This window comes from Acipenser ruthenus, chromosome 7 (genome assembly GCF_902713425.1).
Source record: "Acipenser ruthenus chromosome 7, fAciRut3.2 maternal haplotype, whole genome shotgun sequence".
Taxonomy (NCBI): Eukaryota; Metazoa; Chordata; class Actinopteri; order Acipenseriformes; family Acipenseridae; genus Acipenser; species Acipenser ruthenus.
Window position 1 is genome coordinate 55,214,990 of NC_081195.1, and position 26,131 is coordinate 55,241,120.

The window sequence follows — 26,131 nt, forward strand, 5'->3', positions numbered from 1 at the left end:
CCAGCGTCATTTGGGACTGGAAAATTGTGCTGGATAAGAGACTGTGCTGGATTACAGAGTTATAAAAAAATCTAATACTGTACCTAAAAAAGGTTTAAATATATAAATAAATACATACATATATATAAAATATAAAATATTTATTTATTTATATATATATATATATATATATATATATATATATATATATATATATATATATATATATATATATATATATATATATAATTTGAACAAAAAAAACAACAACTGTATTACTGAACACACAGTATAATAAACAAAATAATGCCTCAACAACATTTTTACCTGCTATTTGCACAAGCCTGTTTAAACCATTCCCATAGAAAGGCGTTCACGTTCATATTGTACCTCCATGCATTTTCTGCTGGAATTCAGGTTTTCCTTTTAAGTACTGTAGGCATCACACCATTCATTTTAACAGGGATTTGGTCGGGACCCAGAAATGATGCTGAATTATACAGAATGCCAGTATGTAGAGGGGCTAGATTAGACAGGTTTTACTGTAGTATATGTATGTGGTCAACTATTCTGCAACAGCCATGTGCAATCAGAAAGATCTAAAGGACTTCACAGGGGACATGGTAATGGGTGTCTGGGCAACTGGTTCATCCTTCATAGCAGGGCTACATTAACCAACATGTACATCAAGACAGTCTCCCAAGTGTTCCTGGAATGGCAACATTTGCAGAAAACCACCGCTGGAATGCACAACAGAGGCACAGGAGAAGTAGCCCCCATTGCTGAAAGTTTCTCACCTGTTTAGCATTGTTAACGCACTGCAGGTACTGTCTAGCCAGTGTAGAGCAGCTGAGAGTCTGCCCGTTGCTCTCTTGGTAACAGCGCAGGATCTCACCCTGGAGGTCAGCACACACAGGATGGGACTCGTACCTCCTGAAATTAAAGAAGAATGTATCTTATTCGTTTTTGGCATCAAATACAAACCTTTGGTGATTTCTGACAAGCCAAAATAAATGTACTTAAATTACAGATAATATATCTCAAACAAAAACAAATGTAGATAATTCTAATCGTCTGCTATGGGACCCGGAAATATAGTGTTCCCTCTGCTTTGTCACCTACAGAAATGGCCACCCTGCAATGCCCCATTTTACTACCCCACCTAATCCACTAGTGACTGATGTTACATCTTAATGGAGGAGTAGTTATTTAAAAAAAAATAATTGAGAAACAAGATTTTATTTTAATTGTTTTCAAAATTATAAAAAAAAAATGTTTTATATCGACTGCAGGGTAAAATAATCTTTTTTCACAAGGTATCAATAGTTGCCCTCTGTCCCTAATTTATATTCTAAACAACAAACAACCATAACACTTTTAGGAGCGCTTATCTACTTGCTACTTGCAACCTCCAACTCACTGAAGCATTACACCAATGGGCCTTTTCTCTTCAGAGTAAATGGCTTTCCTTTTTCAAAGTCTTGTTCATTTATATGGATTAGTCTGCATAGGGAATTCTTGCAAGGACAATATTGATCACTTTCACTTGTTGTACATCCCCCTAATGCACTCTTAGATTTGTGAAAACTCCTAATGAGATTACTACCATAAATTACAAGGCCATAAATTACTGGAACATGAACGCTCAGGTCTAAAAGGTTTCAAGAGTACTTCTCTTTTAAAAAACGGCAAATGATTGAACAATACAGTACATGTATTACATAGAATGTTGCTATAAGTTGTGCATGCTTTATATATATATATATATATATATATATATATATATATATATATATATATATATATATATATATATATATATATATATAAAGTTTGAGAAAAAGGAAAACTGCTGTGTACCATAATGATCAATAAGAAAAAAAGAAAAGGATATTTCAGGTACTTAAAGGTAAAATAATTGATTACAAACCAATTATCAGGACGTTTCGGACTACAAGGCCTTCATCGGCTGAATACAAAAAAAACTGTGCATATATATATATATATATATATATATATATATATATATATATATATTCCCCATATGTAATAATGTTGCTTGTGCAAACTAGTTTTAGCTGATTGTAAATCCTTGTCTAATACTTCCTGAGAAAATTGTGGATCACTTTCTGGAATTCAAAGAAAACATTTATCAAGAATTACATTAAGTAATACAATTATTTATACATTAAAAGTAATTCTATACAGAATACAACTAACTATAGCAGCTGAAAATGTAAGTTGTTTGCTGGACACAAAGGATTCATAAAAATAATGAATTATGAATGAATGGTTTCAACAACATGCAAGCACTAAAGAAGGGAAAACAAAAAACACATAAAAAAGGTATTTGACAGCAATAATGAGCCACTTTGTGAAAGCTTATCTTGGGTTTCACTAATGTTAACATCAACAGCCAATAAATAATTCTATGAAAGTCCTGAACGCCCACTATTTCAGCCCAGTGTGTTCCTTCATGCCTTTGGCTGTGCTTTTCGACACCTGCATTTATTTATAGTTGAAAATCTCAGCAGCCTGGCACAATTCTTCATTTCAAGCTGACACAACTAACTACACTAACAAAAGCTATTATAAAAACAGTGATAGTAGACAAGTCTAGTTTCCCTGCTATTAGTGTCAGTAATCTCACAGTGATGAGGTAATACTGCATTAATGACTTGCTTACATTATGACCTTGAATACAATTTGTTCTGCCCACTACCATAAATGAACCGTTCATAAACTAATAGGTAGCAGGCAGCACAAGGAATTGACCCAATCAGACTGCGCACAAATCATTTTAGTTAAAGTGACTGTGGAAAATTTGAACTTTATTTAGGTGCATTTAAAAATATAAATTTATGTTTTACAGTATATATTTAGTATTAGTGTATCCCACAAAATATGAATGTTTACAGTAACAAATCTACATATAGGTTATACACTACAGTAATCCTGTAATATTTGTGTGTATATATATATATATATAAGAGAGAGAGAGAGAGAGAGAGAGAGAGAGAGAGAGAGAGAGAGAGAGAGACTCAATACATACATTGGTATAGAGTTGTGTTTGAGTATTACCAATTACATTGCATTATATTCTGAAAATTATTGTATGAATAATTAAATAATGTGATATCTTGTAACAATTGTAAGTCGCCCTGGATAAGGGCATCTGCTAAGAAATATAATAATAATAATAATAATAATAATAATAATAATAATAATAATAATAATAACTTCTAAACCTCTCCAAACAATATAAGCCTTGCCTTTACCATTATCTGTATTTTAAGAATGGAAGTGACTTTGATTGTTTGAGCTTGACGGTTTATTTTAGAGCTCAGTGGCTATACCAAATCTGCCATTTCATTTAACCAACGTGGTGAAAATGGAGTAGAAGGATTATTAAGACCGTATGGTTAAGGGAAGTAACTTGCCTTGATATTGCTGTTACGGCTTTGAAAGGGTATTTTGCCTGTGGTCATTTTAGTTCCCTTTTATTCCAATAGCATTTTTGAGGAAACAATGTACCCCTTACAACACTAACTATCCTGTTTAAAGTGGTATTATAAGGACAATTTCATTTGGAAAACTGTCACATAATATCTGATGTTGCACAGATTTTTACCAATATGCTTAAATGACATTCACCAAGCAACTTGTTAAAACACACAGCTTTGTCAAGCCATCGCATCATTTTTTAATCACATGAATACATAAATTACATAGATTTTCAAGTCAACGTGAGTCTCCATCATTCAGTGGGCTTTACTGCTGCAATAATCTCTCTCAGGAAACTCATAATATATTTAGGGAAACTTCAGGAAAATTAATACAAATGATGGTTCCAGGATGAGAAGGAAATTTAAAATTAGGAAACACCCCCTATAACAAAATCTTTGCAATCTAAGATCTTGGATTCAGTTCCTCTGGTATACGCGGTAAAATGTTTCAAGATGCACAGATAGCTAGGGAAGGACTGCATCAAATGTGATTACTACACCTACACTTTAAGCAAAGCAGATGGCAAAAGCTATGGTTTTTATATGATGTTTCTTCTGAGAAACAACTTCTCATAAATCACTGCTTAAGCCAATTGAAATGACATTTAAAAGTTAACGCTGAATCCAGACAATATCAATATTCATAAATCCGACTGAAATCACAACCTCCTCATTGTTTCTGCTGTGGTTTATAATATATACACATTACCCACAAACATAATTGTCTTGAAAAATAAAATTACAAAAATCATTCTTTAAATGGGTAGACATTCAAATGTAACTGGAATGTAAAAAAAGGGGAGCTGTCTGATGTCCTAATCTATGTACAGATGTACAGCTAACACTGGATAGAAATATCAAATATATTACGATATTTCATTCTCTCACTGTATCCTGGGGCACTTAAGAGCCACGACTGCCAAGAGTGGGGACAGTGTGTCTTAATATTGGGAGCAAATGTCTCATCTAATTTCACTGCTGTCACAGCAAAATGATTTTTAGTTACATTGGTCTGGAATGGAGTGAAGATACAGACTTAATTGTGTTGATGCAATAAACTGTACATTTGTGTTGAGGCAATGAACTATAGATGAAGATAAGCTTAGTATTATTTGGTACTTCATATATCTGTGATATTATATGGTGACATTTATTTATTTATTGCAGTGTACTGCACCTCTAATGTTTCTATTGTGGTAATATGTCAATTAATAGATGGGTAGTCACAAGCCGACACCAATACATGCTTGGACCTTTAACCTGTGAAAGGAGGATTCGGACCATTAAAAAAACAAGTCTATTTAAAGAATGTGATGTGCTTTGACAAAGCCTGGCCCAGTGGAAACCACAGGTGCATTAAAATAATACTTATTCACAAGGTCTCAAGGTGAATTAATATTATAAAACTGGTTTTGGGATCAATAAACTTCCACAAACCCAGATCTGCATCGCACCATTCAGCCATTTTCATTAGTTTCACATCCGATGCAAATGGCATTGTGTCAAGGAAGAAAATTGTTTTTTGGGGGGGGGGGGGGCGGGACGACGACAACCACTTTATTCACATCCAAGAGGTTTTCTACCTACCTAAATTTAAAAAAAAAAAAAAAAAAAACACACAAGACCCCCATTAGAAAAAACACCACAAAGAAGTGTACCCTTTTAGCAAAGCACAGTCCTGTATAGATCTGTAGATGTAGAAGAAAGCTAACCCCCACTGGCGTAAGGTGGTAGACTGACAGGCCACCCCTTGTGTAATCCAAGACCAATGTAGCCATAATACGAACACGCAATGCTCAATGGATCAGTCAGAAAGGAAATCCAAAACAAAATCAATATAAAAAAACAGTACAGTAAAAGTAACAGTAACCCAGCTTCTCTCATTAGTAATCATTTTCCAAAAGGAAATCTTCATTTCCTTTTGTTTCATTTATGTTTATCTTCATTTATCTGTTTTTTACTAACGATATGCCACCCCCTACCCCTTTTATCACATTTTAAAAGCTTTCTTAAATGCAGTTTTCAAATACAGAAGCATGACCAGACTGTTTTTCTATGATAAACTACCACAGCCCATCTTTATTTTACGGTCTTCTTTTCTCCGTCATATTAGGAAGTCTTAAACCATATGGTTTGGGAGTTTCATCTAGTTACAATTTCTTGTCAGAAAATGTCAATACTGCAAAAGCACAAAAAAACCCCAAGACTAATAAAATACACATTGAATAGGTATATATTAAAAGAATAATATTTACTGTATGACTGCTTTATCAACAATTGGTATTTAATGTGAGCAGTAATGGAAGCTTAAGGAAATGTACCTGATTTAGGTGTCAAAACCACCTTTGTGACTTTGTCTTTCTATAACTAACATATTTCTAATATGTATTTTTGTGGGTAGACCAGGGGTCGGCAACTTGTCCATACACAGACATACATGTCCATAGCAAGAGTTATCAGTGTCTGTGGCAGTGAATACGTCCAACACATACACGCATGTAATTATATATAACTCTGTGGACAATATGTTTTTTGTTTTTTTAAATGTCCGTCACCACTCGATGCAGTGCCGACGCCTGGGGTAGACTCAATACCCTTGGTAGTCCAGATTAAATATAAACACATCAGTCACTGACTCCTGAACACGATAAACTGGCAAATACTCATTCATTTCAGGAATACATTTTCAACTGCAAATTAAATAAAAACTGAAAGCTTCTTTTCACAAATCAATGGTAATAAAAGCTTAGCTGAGATGAATTACACTTTGTGTCTGAGCTGGTACCATAACGAAACATTTGAAATCAATAAAGGATATGCTTGAGAGAAAATACTGTGACATAGCAAAACTAAAAATTCAGATACATACTGTAAGCAAATTAGCTGTTTTATTACTACTACAACATTGCAGGAATTGCATACTTTTGACAATAACACTAGCAATAGCGGAAAAAGTTAAAGCAGCACTGAACTCTGATCAAGCTGGGATTAAAAGAAAAATCATCAGAACATGGTCAGTGAAAGCGCTCAGAACGCTAAGACAGTATGCCTTAGTGTGCCATCCCTCTGTACTCTAGTGACATGACTCAAAGCCTCAAGAGGTCACTTAAATACGTGATCAAAATATCTTGTATCGAGGTCTTGGTTGCAGTGGCTTATTTCTGCGTAAAGAAGATAATGGTAATGCACTGGTAAAGCCAACGCAAGCTACTAATCCAGGGGCAGTCAGACAGGTAGGGACTGCTGCTGAAATCTTAATACAGCAGCTTCAGACTTGCATTGCCCAGGAGACAATGCAAATAAGCAATACCAGTTCTGACTGGGAAATATCTATGAAATGGCAATAGCAACAAGAAAATGCAATATGACTTGCTCTTTCTTTGAATAAGGGGGCAGTTAGTATTCTGTCTCAAATATGAAAATAACAAAACCTCTCCTTTCCATTTTGCTCTATGCTGGGTAGAAATGAAACCTAGCAGGTGTCAGCTGGAGGAAGGCCTTGAACCAGCTCTTGGAGAAGCACAGTTCTGGAAATGGGACAGGAGTTGAATGAGATGGTGGACAGGGGTGTGAACAAAAATGAAAGCCTTTTATAAGAATAACCAACTGAAGTTAATGTTATTTCTCAAACTCAGTCAATTCTGTCTTGCTTATCTCCCATTGTACCAAACGTTTATTATGTTGATAATAAAAGACTGTCAGTTTCATGCGATTGTAGGACTGTCAGGAACAAAAATGGTTAATTGTATGTCTGGAGCAAAATGAGCTCTAATGGTGGTGTAATGAATGTAAATCTGTGCTATTTAATGCAGTAGCAGCAGCATCTGTGTATACATCTCGCGATGTAATGAGGTTGTGATGATGTACTGGCATCCTGCTTTGATCGCTTCATCTTGCCAAATGCTCTGCTGGGAACACAAGAGGGCAGCTGCACTGACCTCCTCTCTAGTGATTTACTAATGCAGAGACACGAATATTAACTGATTAGGGAATCAGCTACCACTGTCTCGCTGCTGAGTGGTTTATAAGAGGGGTGTCATGTCTAATCCCAAAGTAAAAGGCCTTCCTACTAAGGATCATAATGTACAACAATTCTCTTGGGATAGGCAAAATAAAGTTGTGTTTTAATTACAGTATTCATATGTTTAAGGAGACCTTTGATTAAGTTGATCTTTTTTTGCATTTGCCATCGTTTTGGGAATTTCAGTTCTGGTATTTCAGATATTAAATCTTGTTGATTCGAGTCCAAGACCAGGTAGATTAAAACAAACTATTTCAAGGGCCAGCATATGCCAGACATTTGGAATTTTTTTTTTCTGTTCAACCCAGGAAAATATATAAAAGCTGTTTGTTATATTTACTGGAACTAACACTAGAGCAACTGTACTGTACTGATCCATGATAGATTGATAGAGATGCCTTGTTGTTTGTTGTTTTGTTTTTTCATTGGTCAGGGTAATCACAATGCTTCAAGATCACATTAAGAAATGTATTTAATATTTACCTATACAGTAAAATGTAACAATTGATAGTATCCAAATTTTTTAAAATGAGTAAGCATCGTCACTTAACTACAATAAGTACATTCAAGAAATGTATGATGTGTTAAATTATTTCAGTACAAAACTAGATAGCTCATACAATAAAATACAAAAATATATTAAATAAACACAAAAAGTATTTCTAGATCAGATTAGCAGTCTAGCACCATTAACAATATATTTGATACGTTTAAACTTATCTAGACAAAAAAAAAATATAAATTTAATATGAGCAAAACCCAATCCTTGAAATTATTTTCATAACTCAATAATCGTGTTTCTTTTGCTCTCCTGAGCTTGGGTAATATACCAACACCACTACAGATGTAAAATGTAATTAGTTACTAAAAGCTCCAGTCTGTGAGCAAAGCCCTGCTCTTCCTGTAATATCAGACTCTGCTCTTCTTGTGTAAACTTTTCATTAGAAGGCATGCATCTTTATAATCTAATCCTTCTGGTTACAATGCAACTTCTTGTAACATAAGCCCTGCATTAGCAGAGACAGTATGTCCAAGTAATGTTATTTTAATATAATTTGTGTACTACAAGAACCCATAGAATTCCGTGTGTAATGGCGTATCACAGAGGCAAACCCATAGCTTATGGTCACTTTCATTAAGACCTGCATTCTGAAGGTGAAACCCAGCCATTATATGTAAATGTTTGTATACATTTAGAATCTATTTTGGACCTGTTGGTGACCAAAGAGATACTATAAACCACATGCATTCCCCAGAAACGTACAGGAAAAGCATTATTTAGTTATTTTTTTATTGAAATAGTTACGTGTATTTCAGCAATATAAAATAAATAAATAAATAAATAAATAATAATAATACGTGATGTATAGCATCTCCACATCACATGACTGCACTAGAACAGACATATTAGGTCTAAGGTGAAATGTAAGCATAACTGCAAATGATACTTGAAATGTTTATACAGCAGTCGGGATACAGCACTTGGGACTGACAACACTGAAAGGGTGTGTATCACTTCTTTTTTGTTTTGTCAAGGAAAATATGTTCAGCAAATTAAAAATCCATGCCTTTTAGTCTGCCATCAGCCAAAAAGAGAGATACATCTGCCTTAAAATAACCCATAACAGGCTGTAGCTGTATCCTCATGGGGTCTTTGGCAGTGCAGTTTGCATGCCATGGCAGAATTTTTGGTTCAAAGAGATTTATGAGGGATCTTGAGTTAGATGGTATTAGACCAATAGAAAATGCCATCATATCTGGTCATGCTTATTTAAATACTAAAATAAACCAAAATTAAATGATAAACGTTTTGACTAAGTCTTTTTCAATGTCTTCAAAAGACACTGAAAATAATTTATAGTCTAAACGCTTGTAGTATTTCTAAGCAATACAAACCCTATTGAGTGTTTGACAGTTGTGGATGAGGCTTGTGTACTTAAATCAATTTACACAGGGAATGACGAAATTCAAATACAACACAAGCCAGCACATTTAGGGTGCAATACAGGTATAAAAATACACATACAATTCATGTATGTGTATGTGCAGTTCATCTTTATGCAAGTATTAAATGTCTTCAGAACATCCTCTAGAACATGTCTCCTTTATATCTAGTGTTCCGCATATTCGGTTGTTATCTTTAAAAAAAATTCCCGGGAATTTTTCAGAATTTATTTTATAAATATTAAAATAGGGACAAAAATCGGTAAAAAATATATGATGTTTTAGTTGAAACATTGGTAAATATCGGGGGAAAAAATTTCAGTATACACACTTTAGACGTGGAAAATGATGCGTAACAGTTCTGGTTTCTGATTAAGTTTAATGTCCCTGTCATGTATGATGAAGCAGAATCTGGACATTCGCTGTGCTGACAAAAATAGTATGCAGAAGGTATGAACATGACATCACCACAAAACAAACCAGGTTAATTGACAGAACTAGGCAGTGCAAGCCATCGGTAGAAGTGTCAAAAATCACACTGGACATTTCCATCAATGCGTTCCATAAGTTTACCATAGCATCACCATTTTCTGTCAAATATTTACGATTAAGATCGTCGCGTTAGGCAGTGTTTTAGCTGATGGACAGTATTGCCGCACGAAGTCACCAATACACACCTCTCTACAATAAACAGTGGCTGCCCAGCAAAGCACAGCGCTCTGACTGACTAATTAACAGTCATTCTGCGCTCTCTTTTATTAAAGCATGTGTAAAAGCCGCATAAATGGACTGCTTGTCTCAGTTCACTTTCTTGTTTTAGTTTAATGTGTCGCTTATTTTTCAGTATGTTCTTTTATTCTATCAGTGCGAACATGTACCTCAATGCATCAGTATTTGCAACACTATGCGTCTTCTACCTCATCTGACCCTCTTCTGCCATTTGACTTCAAAACATTCATTTTCTTTTGAATATTCACAAACATATTTACATTTTCTCCACATCCCTCATCCACAAAAAAATTATAATTTGTGTAAGTATTTCAATTTAGTTTTTGATCAAGCTAGTTACTACGCCCAGCAATTGCCCCAACAATCAGAGTAATTGGCCAACAGAATCTGCTGATATGTTTGTGAACAGAAAACCAATGTGCGACATTTTAATGTTATTTGATCCTCTGACGTCTAAACGTACCTGCTGTAATGCAATGTAGGGATGCTTATTACAAATGTCAGACTCAAAATAAAACAGCATTTTAAATCAAAATATTGTGTATTTCCTAGAAAATAGTTCCTGGAAAATAGTAAATTAGTGAAAAAAAAAAACTGGTATAAAATCAATAAAAACCGACATTCAGTTTATATATATATATATATATATATATATATATATATATATATATATATATATATATATAAAAATTAAAAATCCTGTAATTTTTGTTGCAGAACACTATTTATATCCCAGTCTATTTTTATTTTATTTTATTTTAATATCTCACGACCAGTGCTTTGGAGTGTGGTGAAAAATTATTTCCAGGATTCAGCCAACAAGTCAGGAAAATAGCATGTATATGTACTGTACTGTTAATCATAGTGTCAAAAAGGAAGGCTGTTTGGCTTGCTTTATGTGTGGTTACATTTTAATCAAGTCATTCAAAAGAAAGAAAAATGTAATATCTTACTTGAACTTTGCCTCCACCTCAGTGACAGATTTTTGATACTGTTCAGTTGTGACTTTATAGAACTGGGCACTCTGGAAAAGAGAAAACACAAGCACAATGGATGAATAACATGAAAATAAAATAGTTTCCACTCAAAAGCCCCCTCACAAGCAGCTATCTAAAGAATCAAATTAACGTCAGGAACAGGTTAGGGGGTTTAAATAAAATCAATAGGTGTGTGACTGGACAGCAGTATGAATTTGTATGCACAGGGGTAGGTCACTTTGAGATGATGAATGGCCCTCAAATCAAAACGGTCGTCCCTAACACACTAGCATCTGTTATAATCTTATTTGGGCTGCGATTTATCTTTCTTTTACCTGATCAATATAAAATGAAAATAACAGTTGTAAGGATCAATAGTCATTTTTGTATGGTTTTAGGGCTGAAAGCCTCATTTGTGACACTGAGACTATACTTTCGAGAAAGCAGATTTGCTCTTTTGATTGCAGCTGAAATGATCAGTCAGGCTAGCTGTATGCTGTGGGTTTATAATTTCAAAGCTCTTTTTATCAAGAAATCATTTGTAAAATTGACTTAGATTTATAATTTCTTTCTAGCATTAAACTTTCACTATGAATAACTCATTACCCTTTTTTTTCCCCTTTCACCTCTATCTACTTCCTTAACCCCATAATGAAGCAAAAGTCTGTAACAGACATGTTCGGTAGCATTTCTCAAAGGATTTCCCTTATTCACGAGCACCTTGGCAAATATTTCTGTTTAGTGGAACCCAGAAGGGCTACTGCAACTTAACTTGGTGAGAATGCTTCATTTAAGACATATGCTGGGGCTGCAATTTCCACAGAAAAAAATTTACACTCTGCACAATGGTGATCTGAACATGGATTTATTTGATCTCTTAATTTAATATGTATACAGTAGAATAAACTAGTATAGCATTGTGATGGTCTCACCCTCACAAATATTAAATGGCTGTTATTGTTTTTGCTATTATTATTATTATTATTATTATTATTATTATTATTATTATACGTGCTGGTGAGCAAGTGTATTTGATATGACGGTATATTGCTTTATTTAGATTAGGGCGCTTACCTTATGAAGTTGCCGTAGTTTTATATGTGGGACATGTTTTGTTATAGCCATATGTTCGGTAATCTTCCAAGAGAAGGGGTAATGCTAATGTTCAGTGTTTACTGGTAATGGTTAGGGACTAGAGAACAACAACAACAACAACAACAACAACAACAACAACAACAACTGATAATAACGAGTAAACAGAATAATGGAATATTGATCGTCTGTTTGTAAACAAAGACGGTATTCATGCAGGTTAAACAAACGTGTAAAGGAGAAGAAACATGTTTATTGTAAAATATATGCACGTTTATTGTAAATGGAATGAATGTTAAATGTTTGAGTATTTTTGTATTAAAACATTCCAGGTGTAACTGTTTACTGAATAATTGATCCTGTTAGGAGTAGGCAGGGCTGGGGCTCATTTAATGCCGTGTCTTTCCTGTGCTTGGGGCATGTTGGATTATTCGTGACCTTTGTGAACGTCAGTCATTTTGTGTACAACTTGTTAGTCTATGAGCGTCAATTGTCATTTGTGTGAAGTATCCAGTGCCACAATAAATATTTATGCCTGTGAACACTACCACGTTGCTTTTTCAAAGAAACATACAATACATTGCTGACAGCAAGTAGCCTACTACTAGTGTTAGAAAATATAGCCTTTTATAGCCAGTTATTTCGTAAAAATAGTAGTGAACTACAGAAATAATAAAAAAAGGCAGGAAGGATGCTTATCAGGGGCAATGTATAAAATACTGACTTGCCTATCCTTGTATGAAATATGGGAGGGATCAAATACTTCAGGGTGCTTGGACACTTCCGTAGACAACAGTTTCATTCATGATTTTTCCTGGCAAGCACATGTTGTCAGCACTTGGCTGTAATTGGTTAATCCACTGACAGTACTGCACGGCAGTCAGAAAAAAATCGCTCTGGTTTCGATTTGAGCAGTACAGCTCAGTGGAACTGCAGGACTAGCGGTATCATCCCACGTTGATCTGTCCAACACCATATGAAAGCAATGCCAGCAATACAGGCGGCAAAATGCCTCACCGCGCCACGCCTGTCTGCCCCAGGCTTGAAGGGTCCAAGACACTTTTCATATCCGGTTTAAAAGTAATTTATAGTGAACTACATCCGAATTGGAATCAAGTAGGAGTTACTCCATGCTAATTTACATCAAGATGGAAAAATATTCTTGTTACCTTACTAACAGTTTTATATACAGTATTCGAAGGCATAGAATTATCATCTGGGAGAAAATCACATTCAGTGTCTGACATTAAAAGTCATCACTCATCATAGTGCAATTATTTTCATAACCTGTCACTGTGGTATGGAATGACCCATTAGAATAGTTGTTACACCCTTTCTCTACTTTTCCTTTTACATACATCTCTTCTCTCCACATCAAACTGAAACCTTTAGCTCCCCAGAAGCATTTACTGGTATAAACTACTATGTTCATTTTAAATGGCAAGGGTAATTTAACCCGTCATGGATGTATGGACCTCCAGAAGCATCTTTATTTACACTGGAAAGGCCAGAACGACCTTTACCATTTAATTATTATTATTATTATTATTATTATTATTATTATTATTATTATTATTATTATTATTATTATTATTATTTATTTCTTAGCAGACGCCCTTATCCAGGGCGACTTACAATCGTAAGCAAATACATTAAGTGTTACAATACAAGTACTACAATAAGAGCAAGAAATACAATAACTTTTGTTCAAGTGTGACAAACCACAATTCAATAATACAGCAGATAATAGTGATAGTTACATCAGGATATGATTAAATAGTGATAGTTACATCAGGATATGATTAAATACAAAATACTACAGGTTAAACACTTGGCACATTTAACATTTGGATCCTCTATTTTGTATTTAATACAAAAAGGTACTGACTTAACTCGGGCACAAAAATGTCTTGCTCAGACACACATGTAGCAGTATATTTAAAACACAACACCCACCAACAAGTATTAGGATATATAAATAAATGCAGAACAACTGGATTGAAGCATTTGATATATGTTTTACTCATTCAATTAGGGATGCACCGAATCCAGGATTCGGTTTTGGATTCGGCCGAATCATATGTCCGCCCAGACGCACATCCATTTTAATACATCCCTCCAATGTGTGCAGTTCTTATTGAAATAAAAGACACGAATCCGGTATTGAACATAACTGTTGTATTATAACAAGAACACGTTTGATGAACTCTGTCGCAGCTCTCGACTCCCTAAATTACTGGTGGCACACACACTAAACACGTCACGCAGCTGCTGAATGCAAACATACCCCCGTATGCATCAGCACAGTCACATCACACTTTTCATGGAGTAAAGTTATGCAGTAAACCTGTAATATATAGGAACGGCAAACTGTTGTAGACACTTGTGCTTTGTTGTTTTATAACTTTACAACCTCTCAGATGTGCAAGACATTGTTGAACAATATGCTTTAGTAAATTAAATTAAGTTATTGTAATGTGCTTAGTTGATTTATTTGGAAACTGTTGTGTTTTATTAAAATATTTTATTTCGTAGCCTATTTGTATTACACAGTGCATTTAAATCAATGTGGGTTTTATTTCGCAGGGAGATTCCGGTCAGTCATCACTGTAAATTTTTCCTCATAGCTCTCAGATAGGGTTGTCAACAGGCTCCAGAACCTCGGGACAATAAGGCTGGTCAGGTTTTTTTAAACTCACCTCTCTAAATTGCAATGTATTCGACATGAAAAGTGAGTGTGAATTGCTTGAGCAGTTTAGTAAATGTATTTAATTGTTTAATTGTGGTGGTGATTCTATCCGGTGAGCCTCGTAACAACGATTAATCGTATTGCTTGAATTTTTTTATACAGTAAACAATATCTATCAGACTAGTGAAACACCATTATTATAGATAACTTTGCACTCACCTGCACTCTTTCATTTAACCTTGTGGCAGCAGCTAACGTTTCTATTTGTTTAATATTGCTTTTACACAGTCCCACCCAGTCAGAGACTCAGAAAGCCAATCAGCTGCTGCTGTATAGGTCTGATTGATGGAAACGATCCTCGCAGGCAGGTGTGTGCTTTTGGTAACAATTAAGTAAAACAATTCAATTGATTTAGCGACAGTTCACACTCACTTTACTGAATATATGCAGTTTAGAGAGGTGAGTTACAAAACCTGACCTGGAGTCTGTTGGCAACCCTACTCTCAGATCAGGTGACACAGGTTGAAACATCATTAAAGAAAATAGAGGGTTATGTAAAAGTAAAGTAAACGGTTCTGTATGTTGACGTTTATGTTGTGGGGAGAGGAGGATAGTGGTAAATTGTGTAAGTTTCAAACTGAAATCTTATTCAGGGATAGATTTCCATTTGGTAATAAAAATACTATTAACTAAAAGGCTCAAAACTATAGATTGAGTGCATCCCTTGTAAGTAGCTGCCAGTCTGTTTTTCATGCAACAGTTTCCTTCAGTTTTCTTGACAGATTTTGTAGATTCAGTATTCGGCCAAATCTTTTGAGATGGATTCGGTATTTGGCCAAATCCCCAAAACTTGGATTCGGTGCATCCCTAGTAAGAATATAGTGCAAAAATACCTTTAATTATGGTACAAAACCATTGTAAAAATGTTTTTAAAATTAACCGATTATAAGAACATAAACAGCCTTCCTTGGAGAGCCACGATACATGATTCGGCTGAAAATCATCTTGTGTCTAACTCCCAAAGCATTTGCTACAAAGAAATTACTCACATGACTCATCCATGAACTGGACAGAACAAGCCACGAGTGTCCCAGTCATTATGCATTTATTCATCATTGCAGACAGCAGAAATACACTAAGCGGGGGTAAAATGAATTCCTATAAACTGCTTCTGCATTGTTAGTAAATGGACATGTATTTGAAGATGGGGTAATCATCTTTTCAGGCATACCAAGATATTTAGTAAGCAACAAACCTCAGAGGAGTAAAATGCCCCCTACCTCAGTCATTCATAGGTCCCAAGACTTAATGGAGTGCGTATAGAATGCCTGCAGGGAAAGCTAAGATGCCTTCACCTGTCATCTCAGATTTAAATGTATTGTTTGTTTCTTTGTTTCATTCCCCACCATTTAGCCATTATACGCCTTTTCTTTTTGGAGGAAGAGGCTTATTACTTCCTACTTACAAAGCAATTGGATACAGGAAGACTCCAGATGGGGGTATGAAAATGAAACCATCATTCTTATTTTTGTCTACAGTAGTGAGGGGATCATTTGAAAGAATCAAGCCATCAATGTTTTAGCCCCTCTTTGCAGAATTAGCAACCCATGATTCACTGTTCGTCATTTCCAAAGCTCTACAGGACTTCGCAGAACCTACATTTAACATTTAATTGAGGCTGATCACAGCAGGTTATTGATTACAGAATGATGTTTCTTTTAAGAAAGCAACTTAAAGTTTTCAGTACTTTGCCAAAAAAGTTAAGTGAGAAAACGATGTCTTAGCTAGCAATGTCTTTTTATCTAAATATCTTTTACTTATGAAATACATGCCTTTGATTTTTTGACATTAACGAGGGTGTAGCAAATAGCATATTTAGCAGCTGCTTATTATAAACTTGAATGCACTGCACTGTAAAACATGGCAACTAGATGCTGATACTGCAACCCTGCTTCTTGGTTGGAGACAGACAGTCCAATCTGATTCTGGGCCATGTTATTAAGAAGTCATTTATTGTCTCAGATTGGATTCAGCATTTGTTTCTTGTGTTTCATTCTGCCATCAGTTAGTCATTACACGCCTGTTCTTGATGGAAAAGGACACCTATTGCCTTGCTTTTATCCGAGTGGAAAACAGAAGCCTACTGCTGGAAGCATTAGGGCTCAGTAATTTATAAATCAAAGAGAAACACATTAACTTTCAGACAAGATGTGGGGGGAAAAAATAGACAAATGGTAGGCAGGTATTTGCTTACATAATCGGAGGCTGATTTGAAGATTGTGTACAGTTAAGTTTAAAAAAAGAAGTCTGTAGAAGCAGTTTAATACTCTTAATAGCAAATGCTTTTAAAAATAAAAGGGAGGACCCTTTTCACAAACCTTAAATCACACAAACCATTTAAAGAATAATTCTCTTTTTTTATTCAACTGTTTTGATTGACTTCAAAAAATGGGTGATTCAGTATGGGGTCCTTTATTTATTTATGGACATTTTCAGCAATAAGAACATAAAGAATGTTTACAAATAAGAGGGCGCCATTCGGCCCATCTTGCGAGTTTGGTTGTTTGTAGCTTATTGATCCCAGAATCTCATCAAGCAGCTTGGTGTCAACTTCAACAACATTACTGGGGAGTTGGCTCCAGACTCCCACTATTCTCTGTTTAAAAAAGTGCCTCCTATTTTCTGTTCTGTTTATCTAATCTCCATTTGTGACCCTTGGTCCTTGTTTTTTTTTTCAGGTCAAAAAAGTCCCCTGGGGCGACAGTGTCAATACCTTTTAGAATTTTGAATGCTTGAATCAGATCACCGTGTAGTCGTCTTTGTTCAAGACTGAATAAATTAAATTCTTTTAGCCTGTCTGCACATGACATGCCTTTTAAACCAGGAATAATTCTGGTCGCTCTTCTTTGCACTCTTTCTTGAGCAGCTATATACTTTTTGTAGCAAGGAGACCATAACTGAACACAATATTCTAGATGAGGTCTTACTAATGCATTGTAAAGTTTTAACATTACTTCCCTTGATTTAAATTGTGAAACCACTTTTCACTATATATCCGAACATTTTGTTGGTGATTTTTTATAGCTTCCCCACATTGTCTAATGAAGACATTTCTGAGTCAACATAAACTTCTAGATCTTTTTCATAGATTCCTTCTTCAATTTCAGTATCTCCCATATGGTATTTGTAATGCACATTTTTACTGCCTGTTACTTGTTTATTTAGCAGACGCCTTTATCCAAGGCGACTTACAGAGACTAGGGTGTGTGAACTATGCATCAGCTGCAGAGTCACTTACAATTACGTCTCACCCGAAAGACGGAGCACAAGGAGGTTAAGTGACTTGCTCAGGGTCACACTACGAGTAAGTGGCTGAGGTGGGATTTGAACCGGGGACCTCCTGGTTACAAGCCCATTTCTTTAACCACTGGACCACACAGCCTCCTATGTGCCTGTGTGCAGTACCTTACACTTTTCTCTATTAAATGCCATTTGCCATGTGTCTGTCCAGTTCTGAATGCTGTCTATATAATTTTGAATGACCTTTGCTGCTGCAACGGTGTTTGCCACTCCTCCTATTTTTGTGTCGTCTGCTTCCACCTTTTCATCTACACACCACCGCCTGATTTGAGTACCTAACAATCCTATTTTTAATACTTGTGTGTACAAATGTGATACCAAATTCATACAATTCATAAAATGCATGTTTGTTTTTCCCTTTGTAAACATTACAATTACTTCTGCAGTGCCTTAAGTGATGTGTGCAGCAGTGTGTGGTTAGGGCTCTGGACTCTTGACCGGAGGGTCGTGGGTTCAATCCCCGGTGGGGGACACTGCTGCTGTACCCTTGAGCAAAGTACTTTACCTAGATTGCTCCAGTAAAAACCCAACTGTATAAATGGGTAATTGTATGTAAAAAAATAATGTAATTGTATGTAAAAAATAATGTGATCTTGTAACAATTGTAAGTTGCCCTGGATAAGGGTGTCTGCTAAGAAATAATTAATAATAATAATAATAATAATAATAATAATAATAATAATGTGTGTAGCTGATGAGAGATTGTCAATGTGGTTTGGAAAGATCAAGATCTGTATATTGATAGGAACATGTACAAACAATTTTTTGCTGTGTGATGTTCCATATACCGGATTATCAAAGCAGTGTATGTCAGCATTCAACAGTGTTTTTATGAACTCAAATGCTGCTGTGGTGGAAAAAAAAATAATCCCTAAATGAACAGAACGACGCCCCATATCATGTGTGTCCCATTGAGGCCTTTAATAAATCCCCCTGTACTTTGGGGTTTTCGTGGGATAAACTCAATCAAGATCCCATAAACCATAACGGGAAAACTGACAGTATACATTTTGAATTGTAAGCAGCCCATGATTGAGCATGGTGGCTATACTCCTAAACTGAACGGAGAGTTGGATAGATGGATGGCTTTAAGGGTCTTTGTAACGTTCATATTCTAAGACCAAGCTTCTTTCAACAGACCACACAGGATCGGCAAGGCCCTTGTGGTAAGTTTATGGTCTTGATGGCATTGATCTACAGATATGCAAGGCATGAAGTTAAGGTCATGAAGGGCAAGGCAATGTTGCCTTCATTGGGATGTGAAGATTCAGGGGCACCAAGGCAGTTCTTGGGGGCAAAAAGACAAAATCCAACCCAAGGGGACCAAGGCGATTTCATACTCCTCAACAACGGAAAAATGACCTATGTTTTATTTTTGTAACAATTAGTGTGTGAATCACTGTAAAAATAAAATTGTATATAAAAAAATACAATTTAAAAACAAATTTTCATAATGAAAAATACAAAGGGTAATTTGGCAAAAATAAGGAATGTCAGTGAAGGGGAAGTTAAAAAAGAGATTTTCAGGTAAACTGGCTGAAGATTTACCCATGGCAGGAGTTTAATAACAATAGTGGTCAAATGAGTTGTTCAGTCTGCAGTGTTGGCGCAACTGTAGTTTGCTAACTGCTGTTACAAAACCTGTACAAAACAACACAGCCTTGAAAAAATATATAAAAAGAAACTTAGTCAGGCAATGAAGAGTGCTCTGCATCACAATGATGAACAGCTGGATGTACATCATGTTAGATGTTTACATTTGAGAAGCTTTATATAGTTTCACAGTTCCTAAAATTTACAGATTTTGTTATGGTGCACTGCTGGACATTCAATTCAGGGAAAAAAAAAAAACACATATGCTGTTTTTAAGCATACAAATTCTATCCCCTTTCATGAAAGCACACATTTTACTAAAAAGCAGAACTACGTAAGAGAGTGAGAGTGTATTACACAAAAATAAATGAAAACAGAAATCAATGCACTTCAAGATTGTGTTTTGTTCACCATTATGTTCTCTCTCCTACTCGTTTCATAACACAGAGAGCTACTACTTGAACCTTGTCACAACTACTTGCTCAGTTTTTTGTTGTAAGAATTTGAGCAAAACTAATATTTATCTACCTATTGTGTATTCATTTTTAGCGATGGTGTTTTGGGTGGGAATAATAACGAATTACAAAACAGCAACGCTCATTGAAATGTCTATATAAAAATTTGCAATTTATCTACACATTGAAGACATGAAATGAGTCAGAATTTGTATTGCACCGTTGCATTTTAAAAGGATTGCAATTAAGCCTATTCTGTCACTATTATTATTATTATTATTATTATTATTATTATTATTATTTATTTTCTTAGCAGACGCCCTTATCCAGGGCGACTTACAATTGTTACAAGATATCACATTATTTTTACGATTCAGTTTCATTCTGTCTAATCTCGTCCTTTCTGCAGTACTGTACTTGACAACTGATGAAAAAAAATCAGTGACACTGCCAGTGAACACGTGTGGCTGAATTGCTGGAAGCACGGTCATATTGAGCTCAGTCTAACAGCATCCCTCCCTCCGTTTACCCGTCATTAACGAATGATACAGTACGTCTTTCTCGTGGCTTAGTTTTGGGAGGTGCACAGTAAAAAGAATGGCAACAATAATACATTATGATGAGTCATTTTCTCGCAGGAAGTGATTACATAGAATTAAATTAAATTTTGAAAGAACGGACCAGCTGACGCTGAGCAAGTTTGTGAATGGGTTGTAGATCAGATGAACGGGTGATGAGGGACACCTGCAGCAATGACGGGCGGGCTTACAGGCAACTTTGCCGTAAGTGTTTCGAAATGTTACATTTTTCAATTTGTCAGTTTTTTGTTAAGTATATGGGAAAGCTACAAAGCAGTATGTACCTCAGTATGTTAAAGTAACATTATTCAGCGGGTTTCAATCGACTTTATGAAGCAAAATGTGTTAATTCTATATTATATATGAAATGAATAGATAATAAATATGCGTTTGGTGAAATCTGTCACGTGACCGGTTACACGTCTAGCATATTATTCAAAGTTTAACCACTTCTTTAGAGTTTAAACGTTTAAAATTCCCATCCCTAATACAGGGTCTTGAGCATTACTACCTCCTGCCTCCAAGATGCTGGTTAGAAGCTAGTTTAGAACCTGTTATTCCTAAATTATCAATACATGATCAAAGGACATTGCACAGTATCTGGAAGAGTGAGTTCTACTTTGCAAGCCAGCCACCATCAACTGCAATCAAGTCAGACAAAGCAATGGACAGCTTTTGCAACACAAACAATCTAGCCAGTCTTGTGGCCTCCATACACTCTTTGTTCTGTCATTTATTGCAAGACTGATGAGACACTACATTAAACTGCAGTCAACTACCCTTGGTCTGGTTGTCCATCTAGATCAAATGCTAGGTGGCTGTAAAGTCACTTGGAGGCAAAATAGCAGTAGTGGATAAAAGGTATTAATGTCACAGAACATGGAAAGTTAGGTAGGTAGGTAGGTAGGTACAGTAGAGTTGTCTCTTGATTCTTGTCATAACTTTCACTATGACCTGATACCACAAGGGCCCTGTGGCACTCTTCAAATGCTAGAAGCATTTTTGAAAATAAAACAATTCAAAAGCAGCTTACCCTCTCCTCCAGTCTGGCTAATTGTTCTTTGTAGTATGCATCCTGCTTCCTCAGATCTCGATCCTTCTCTTCCAGTTGTTTGGCCTGCAGGACGGAAAATATAAATATATATAATATATATATATATATATATATATATATATATATATATATATATATATATATATATATATATATATATATATATATATATATATATTATATATATATATATATATATATATTTATATATATTTATATATATATATATATATATATATTTATATATATATATATATATATATATATATATATTTCATTTAAGATATCCTTCTCAGTGTGACATTACAAAATCTGTATGGAATAAGACAGGTACACAATGCAGAAATAATAGATTGGGAAATATTAATTTGGACATGTACCGGTATACTGTACTGAGCATGCAAGCCTTTTCTTTGTTGTATGCAGTGTATGGTGATTCTTTCATCATTCTAGTCTCAGGCAATTGATATATTCTTTCCAGACTATCATTAATAAGGAGATGTCAAAGCAACAATATAAAATGCGGCTATGAATTTGGGGAACAAAGAACTAAGTATTTCACCTCTAGCTTACAGCTGAATACCAGTCCATGTTGGTAGACTGGTGACCAAAAGTAATGTCCATTGGAAGGCTGGTACTGCAGCACATGACACACATTAGGCCTGAAAATCCCAGTTTCCAGGCAACCATATTATTTAAAAAAAAAAAAAAAAAAAAAAAAAAAATTATTATATATACAGTGCCTTGCAAAAGTATTCAGACCCCTTACCAATTCTTTCATATAACTGAATTACAAATGGTACATTGAAATTTCGTTCTGTTTGATATTTTATTTTAAAACACTGAAACTCAAAATCAGTTATTGTAAGGTGACATTGGTTTTATGTTGGGAAATATTTAAGAAAAATAAAAAACTGAAATATCAGTAGTATTAAACTACAAGCGTACAAAACATTAAATCTGTCTATAAAGTCCATAGTTAAGTTTGGAAATACATTTATGAACAAACAAAGTCATTAGGACAGCCTTTGTAGAATTCTTGAAATCTGATGCAAATATATTTGTTTCTTGCATTAATTAGCTAATCTTTATCAAATTCAGAGGGTTTAAAGCACTCAATAAATACAAAATATTAAAAGAAAACCTTTGCTACTATTCTTGAAAGATCATTAAACCCTCCCTTTAAAGTTGTTGGCTTTTTTCCCCAGATACAAAATAACAACTCCTTATTACAAAACTGACCCCACTGAGAGGTGCAGTAATCAAGGCTCTGCTGATGACAATTTCTATCAGTCAATAAGCTTTTCAATGGCACTGCCTTCCTTATTTTCAGAGATTGCAATACTACTGTAACCTTGACAGCTTTACTAAACTTGTATTGTGGTGTTCCATAACAGCTCTGATTGCCCATTATGAGACCTTTTACATAACGATTAAAGATTATTGAGACTCTCACGTTGTACCCATTCAATAAAGCACTGAAATGACATTCACCGACTACAATATTAGGCTTTTACTATGTAGGACAGAAATTTCAAACTAAAAATCGGGAACATTCCATCTTTGTAAGTTCCTAAGAATATTTCTGCTTTATAGGCTACCCTACAAGCACTAAGGCGACATTAACATGATATTAAATTCATTCATGTTTTTGCTTCACAAGGGTGCAAATGACAGCACAGTAAAATAAAGACCATGTCTTCCACTGCTGATTAGGGAATGACAGGTTTGTAAAAATGTGCAAATAGAGCAATATTCTCTCTCCTAGTTTTTGCAAAACCCTGCAGTTAGTTTTTTTTTTTTAAATAATGACATGCCATTAAGAGAAAATACACTGATGAAGTGAAAACTTTAAGGCTGAGGCGATGCATCGATTTATCATTTGACAACTAATTGATAGTCAAGCCTGTGCATTGTTTTTGTGTAAAGGGTTTTTAGCAAAGGAAAGTTTGTGTGACCATTTAATAAGATGACACCCTACAGTAATTCTGGGCAGATTGTAAGCAAGTGCCAGTCATCACTTAAAACAAAATGTGGACACTATCATGTTCCTTAACACAATTCAAATATAAGCCATGGACAACACTCTTGTTACTAAACTGCTGTGGACAGTGATAGCTTTTTTAAAATTAGTTTTTGTCTCTTGATTAGTTGTTACTCTTGCTATGGTTTCAAGCAACTTTTTGGGGGGACTTTGCTTTGACCCTCAACTGGTACAATCAACATGAATAAGAAAAAAAAAAAAAGAAAGAATGTAATATATATTTTTTTTAATTACTATGTGCATAAACTGTTACTAGCAATGTTACACAGTAATCCACAGCTCCACATGTATTACTGCGTTTTCTTCCCCTTTCATAACGTAGATGAATCAATGCATCTGCTTTTTGTAGAAAGATATATCGATAGTGAAAAATTAGAGATTGCCCCAAACTTCGTAAACTTGATGGTAAAATTATATTTATGGTTTGCACAAAAAGATCTTACTGAATATCAATTAGCTGGAACAGAATAATTAACAGTAGCTGTGTTTTTAATTAGCTGGGTGCTGCAGCTTAGTTCTAAATGTGAAATTATCCTGCAGGGTTCACTGCTTCAAATTTGCAATAAAAGGAAATGATTTATTTCAAATCAGAAGCTTCCCAAAGTCACCCAGAAATAAAACGTGTGGTGTACATTTATGTATACAAAACATACAGTAAATGGTCCTACAGATGGGGATGTGCTGGTAATACTGAACAGGCTTTTGATTACGCATTTGCTTTACTATTCTATATAGAGATGGTCAAAGCCAAGTACTGACTCCTACTGGCAAAGCTTTATAAGTTTGGTGTACTGTAATCTGACAAACAAAGGAAGCCTGTGGATATGAAATACATATTATAAAAGCAGGGTTGACGTTAGTGGAACCTGTGGAGTCTGTTAGTGGAGCCTTCTGACCGAGCTAGTATAAATAATTCATTATCTTTATATACTGCATCACTCGATTTTATATATAAAAAAAAAAAGGAAAATCTAGGAAAACACAATTGCTCAAACAAAGTTGGTGTAAATGGTAGTTGTTTTTACTTGTGTCCCTTCCGCTCATTACAAAATGCAACTATGTTCTGTCACTCAGATTAGATTCAAAATATAGAAAAAAACATGGTCTCTAACATATCACAATTGTTTTAATGAACCCATAATTAGACAATGTAATAGATTGGAAACAGATGAGAAACAGTGCTGAAAACAAAAATGATTTGTGTCAGAGGTTTGGATGAAATCAATTTTATTACACAGTATACATTTGTGTACTTCCATTACTGGGTAGTGCAAACATTACAATGCCTGCATAAAGACTGCACGTCCTTCTGTTGAAAAAATAAATAATGCAATTTGGCTAATTGTGAGCAGAACTAAACAATTCAGTACCTTAACCCAATACTATAGTTTTTTAAAAACAGAATACAACTCATCCATCCAAAAGTGATTGACAATTACAGTATTCTTACATTGTCGGACAAATAAAGTTTCCCTTTGGTGTAATGAGCCATCCAATCACAGATTATCAATAAACCTTCATCAGACATTGCACATTTGTCAGACTATGTTTTAGGATCATAATACAGTAGTAAAGAAAACAGTCCCCTTTGCTTCAAGGTGGGGATAAACTTAACTTTGTTGAGGATTACATTACTTTTGACAAGCTTTCCAGTTGCTATCCATAATTAAATTTGTAGATTTCAGCAGTGGAAGATTAGCAGATGTATGATGGAAATGTGTAAATCCCTTTAAAAGTTATCATTTTGAACAAGCCCCTTCTGTATTCCAGTCACAAAAACTCAGAAATTCTGCACAGTTGCATCATTTTTAAATCGAATGCTGTAATGTAATTTTTATAGACTTCTGCAAAAATGTGCTGCGTTTATATGATACAGCTGCCACCTTAATTAACTTATGTTTATTTTAAATGTTCAAATCTGTTGGCACAAGCAATCCGACAAAAAAAAAAAAAAAAAAAAAAAGTTACCAAAACTAAATATGAAATTCCTTTTATTTACATCTGTCGGGAGAGCAGTACTATATTAATGTGTTGTAGTCTTCTGTGATCATAAGAAAGAAACGACAAACATTTACAGAACATTTGCCTTTGATAATATAATTCCGTTGAT

General features: G+C 34.9%; 1 protein-coding gene across 1 annotated transcript in view; it reads right to left on the reverse strand.

The window, feature by feature from the left end:
• The window catches only part of LOC117414890 (MICOS complex subunit MIC19-like), a 66,149-nt gene that overhangs the window by 2,188 nt on the left and 37,830 nt on the right, over positions 1-26,131 (reverse strand). Inside the window, exons 5-7 of the mRNA XM_034024731.3 lie at positions 21,957-22,040; positions 11,133-11,203; positions 777-912 (exon numbers count right to left, since the gene is read on the reverse strand). Coding sequence (XP_033880622.1) covers positions 777-912; positions 11,133-11,203; positions 21,957-22,040 — 291 coding nt within the window. The remainder of the gene's footprint in view (positions 1-776; positions 913-11,132; positions 11,204-21,956; positions 22,041-26,131) is intronic.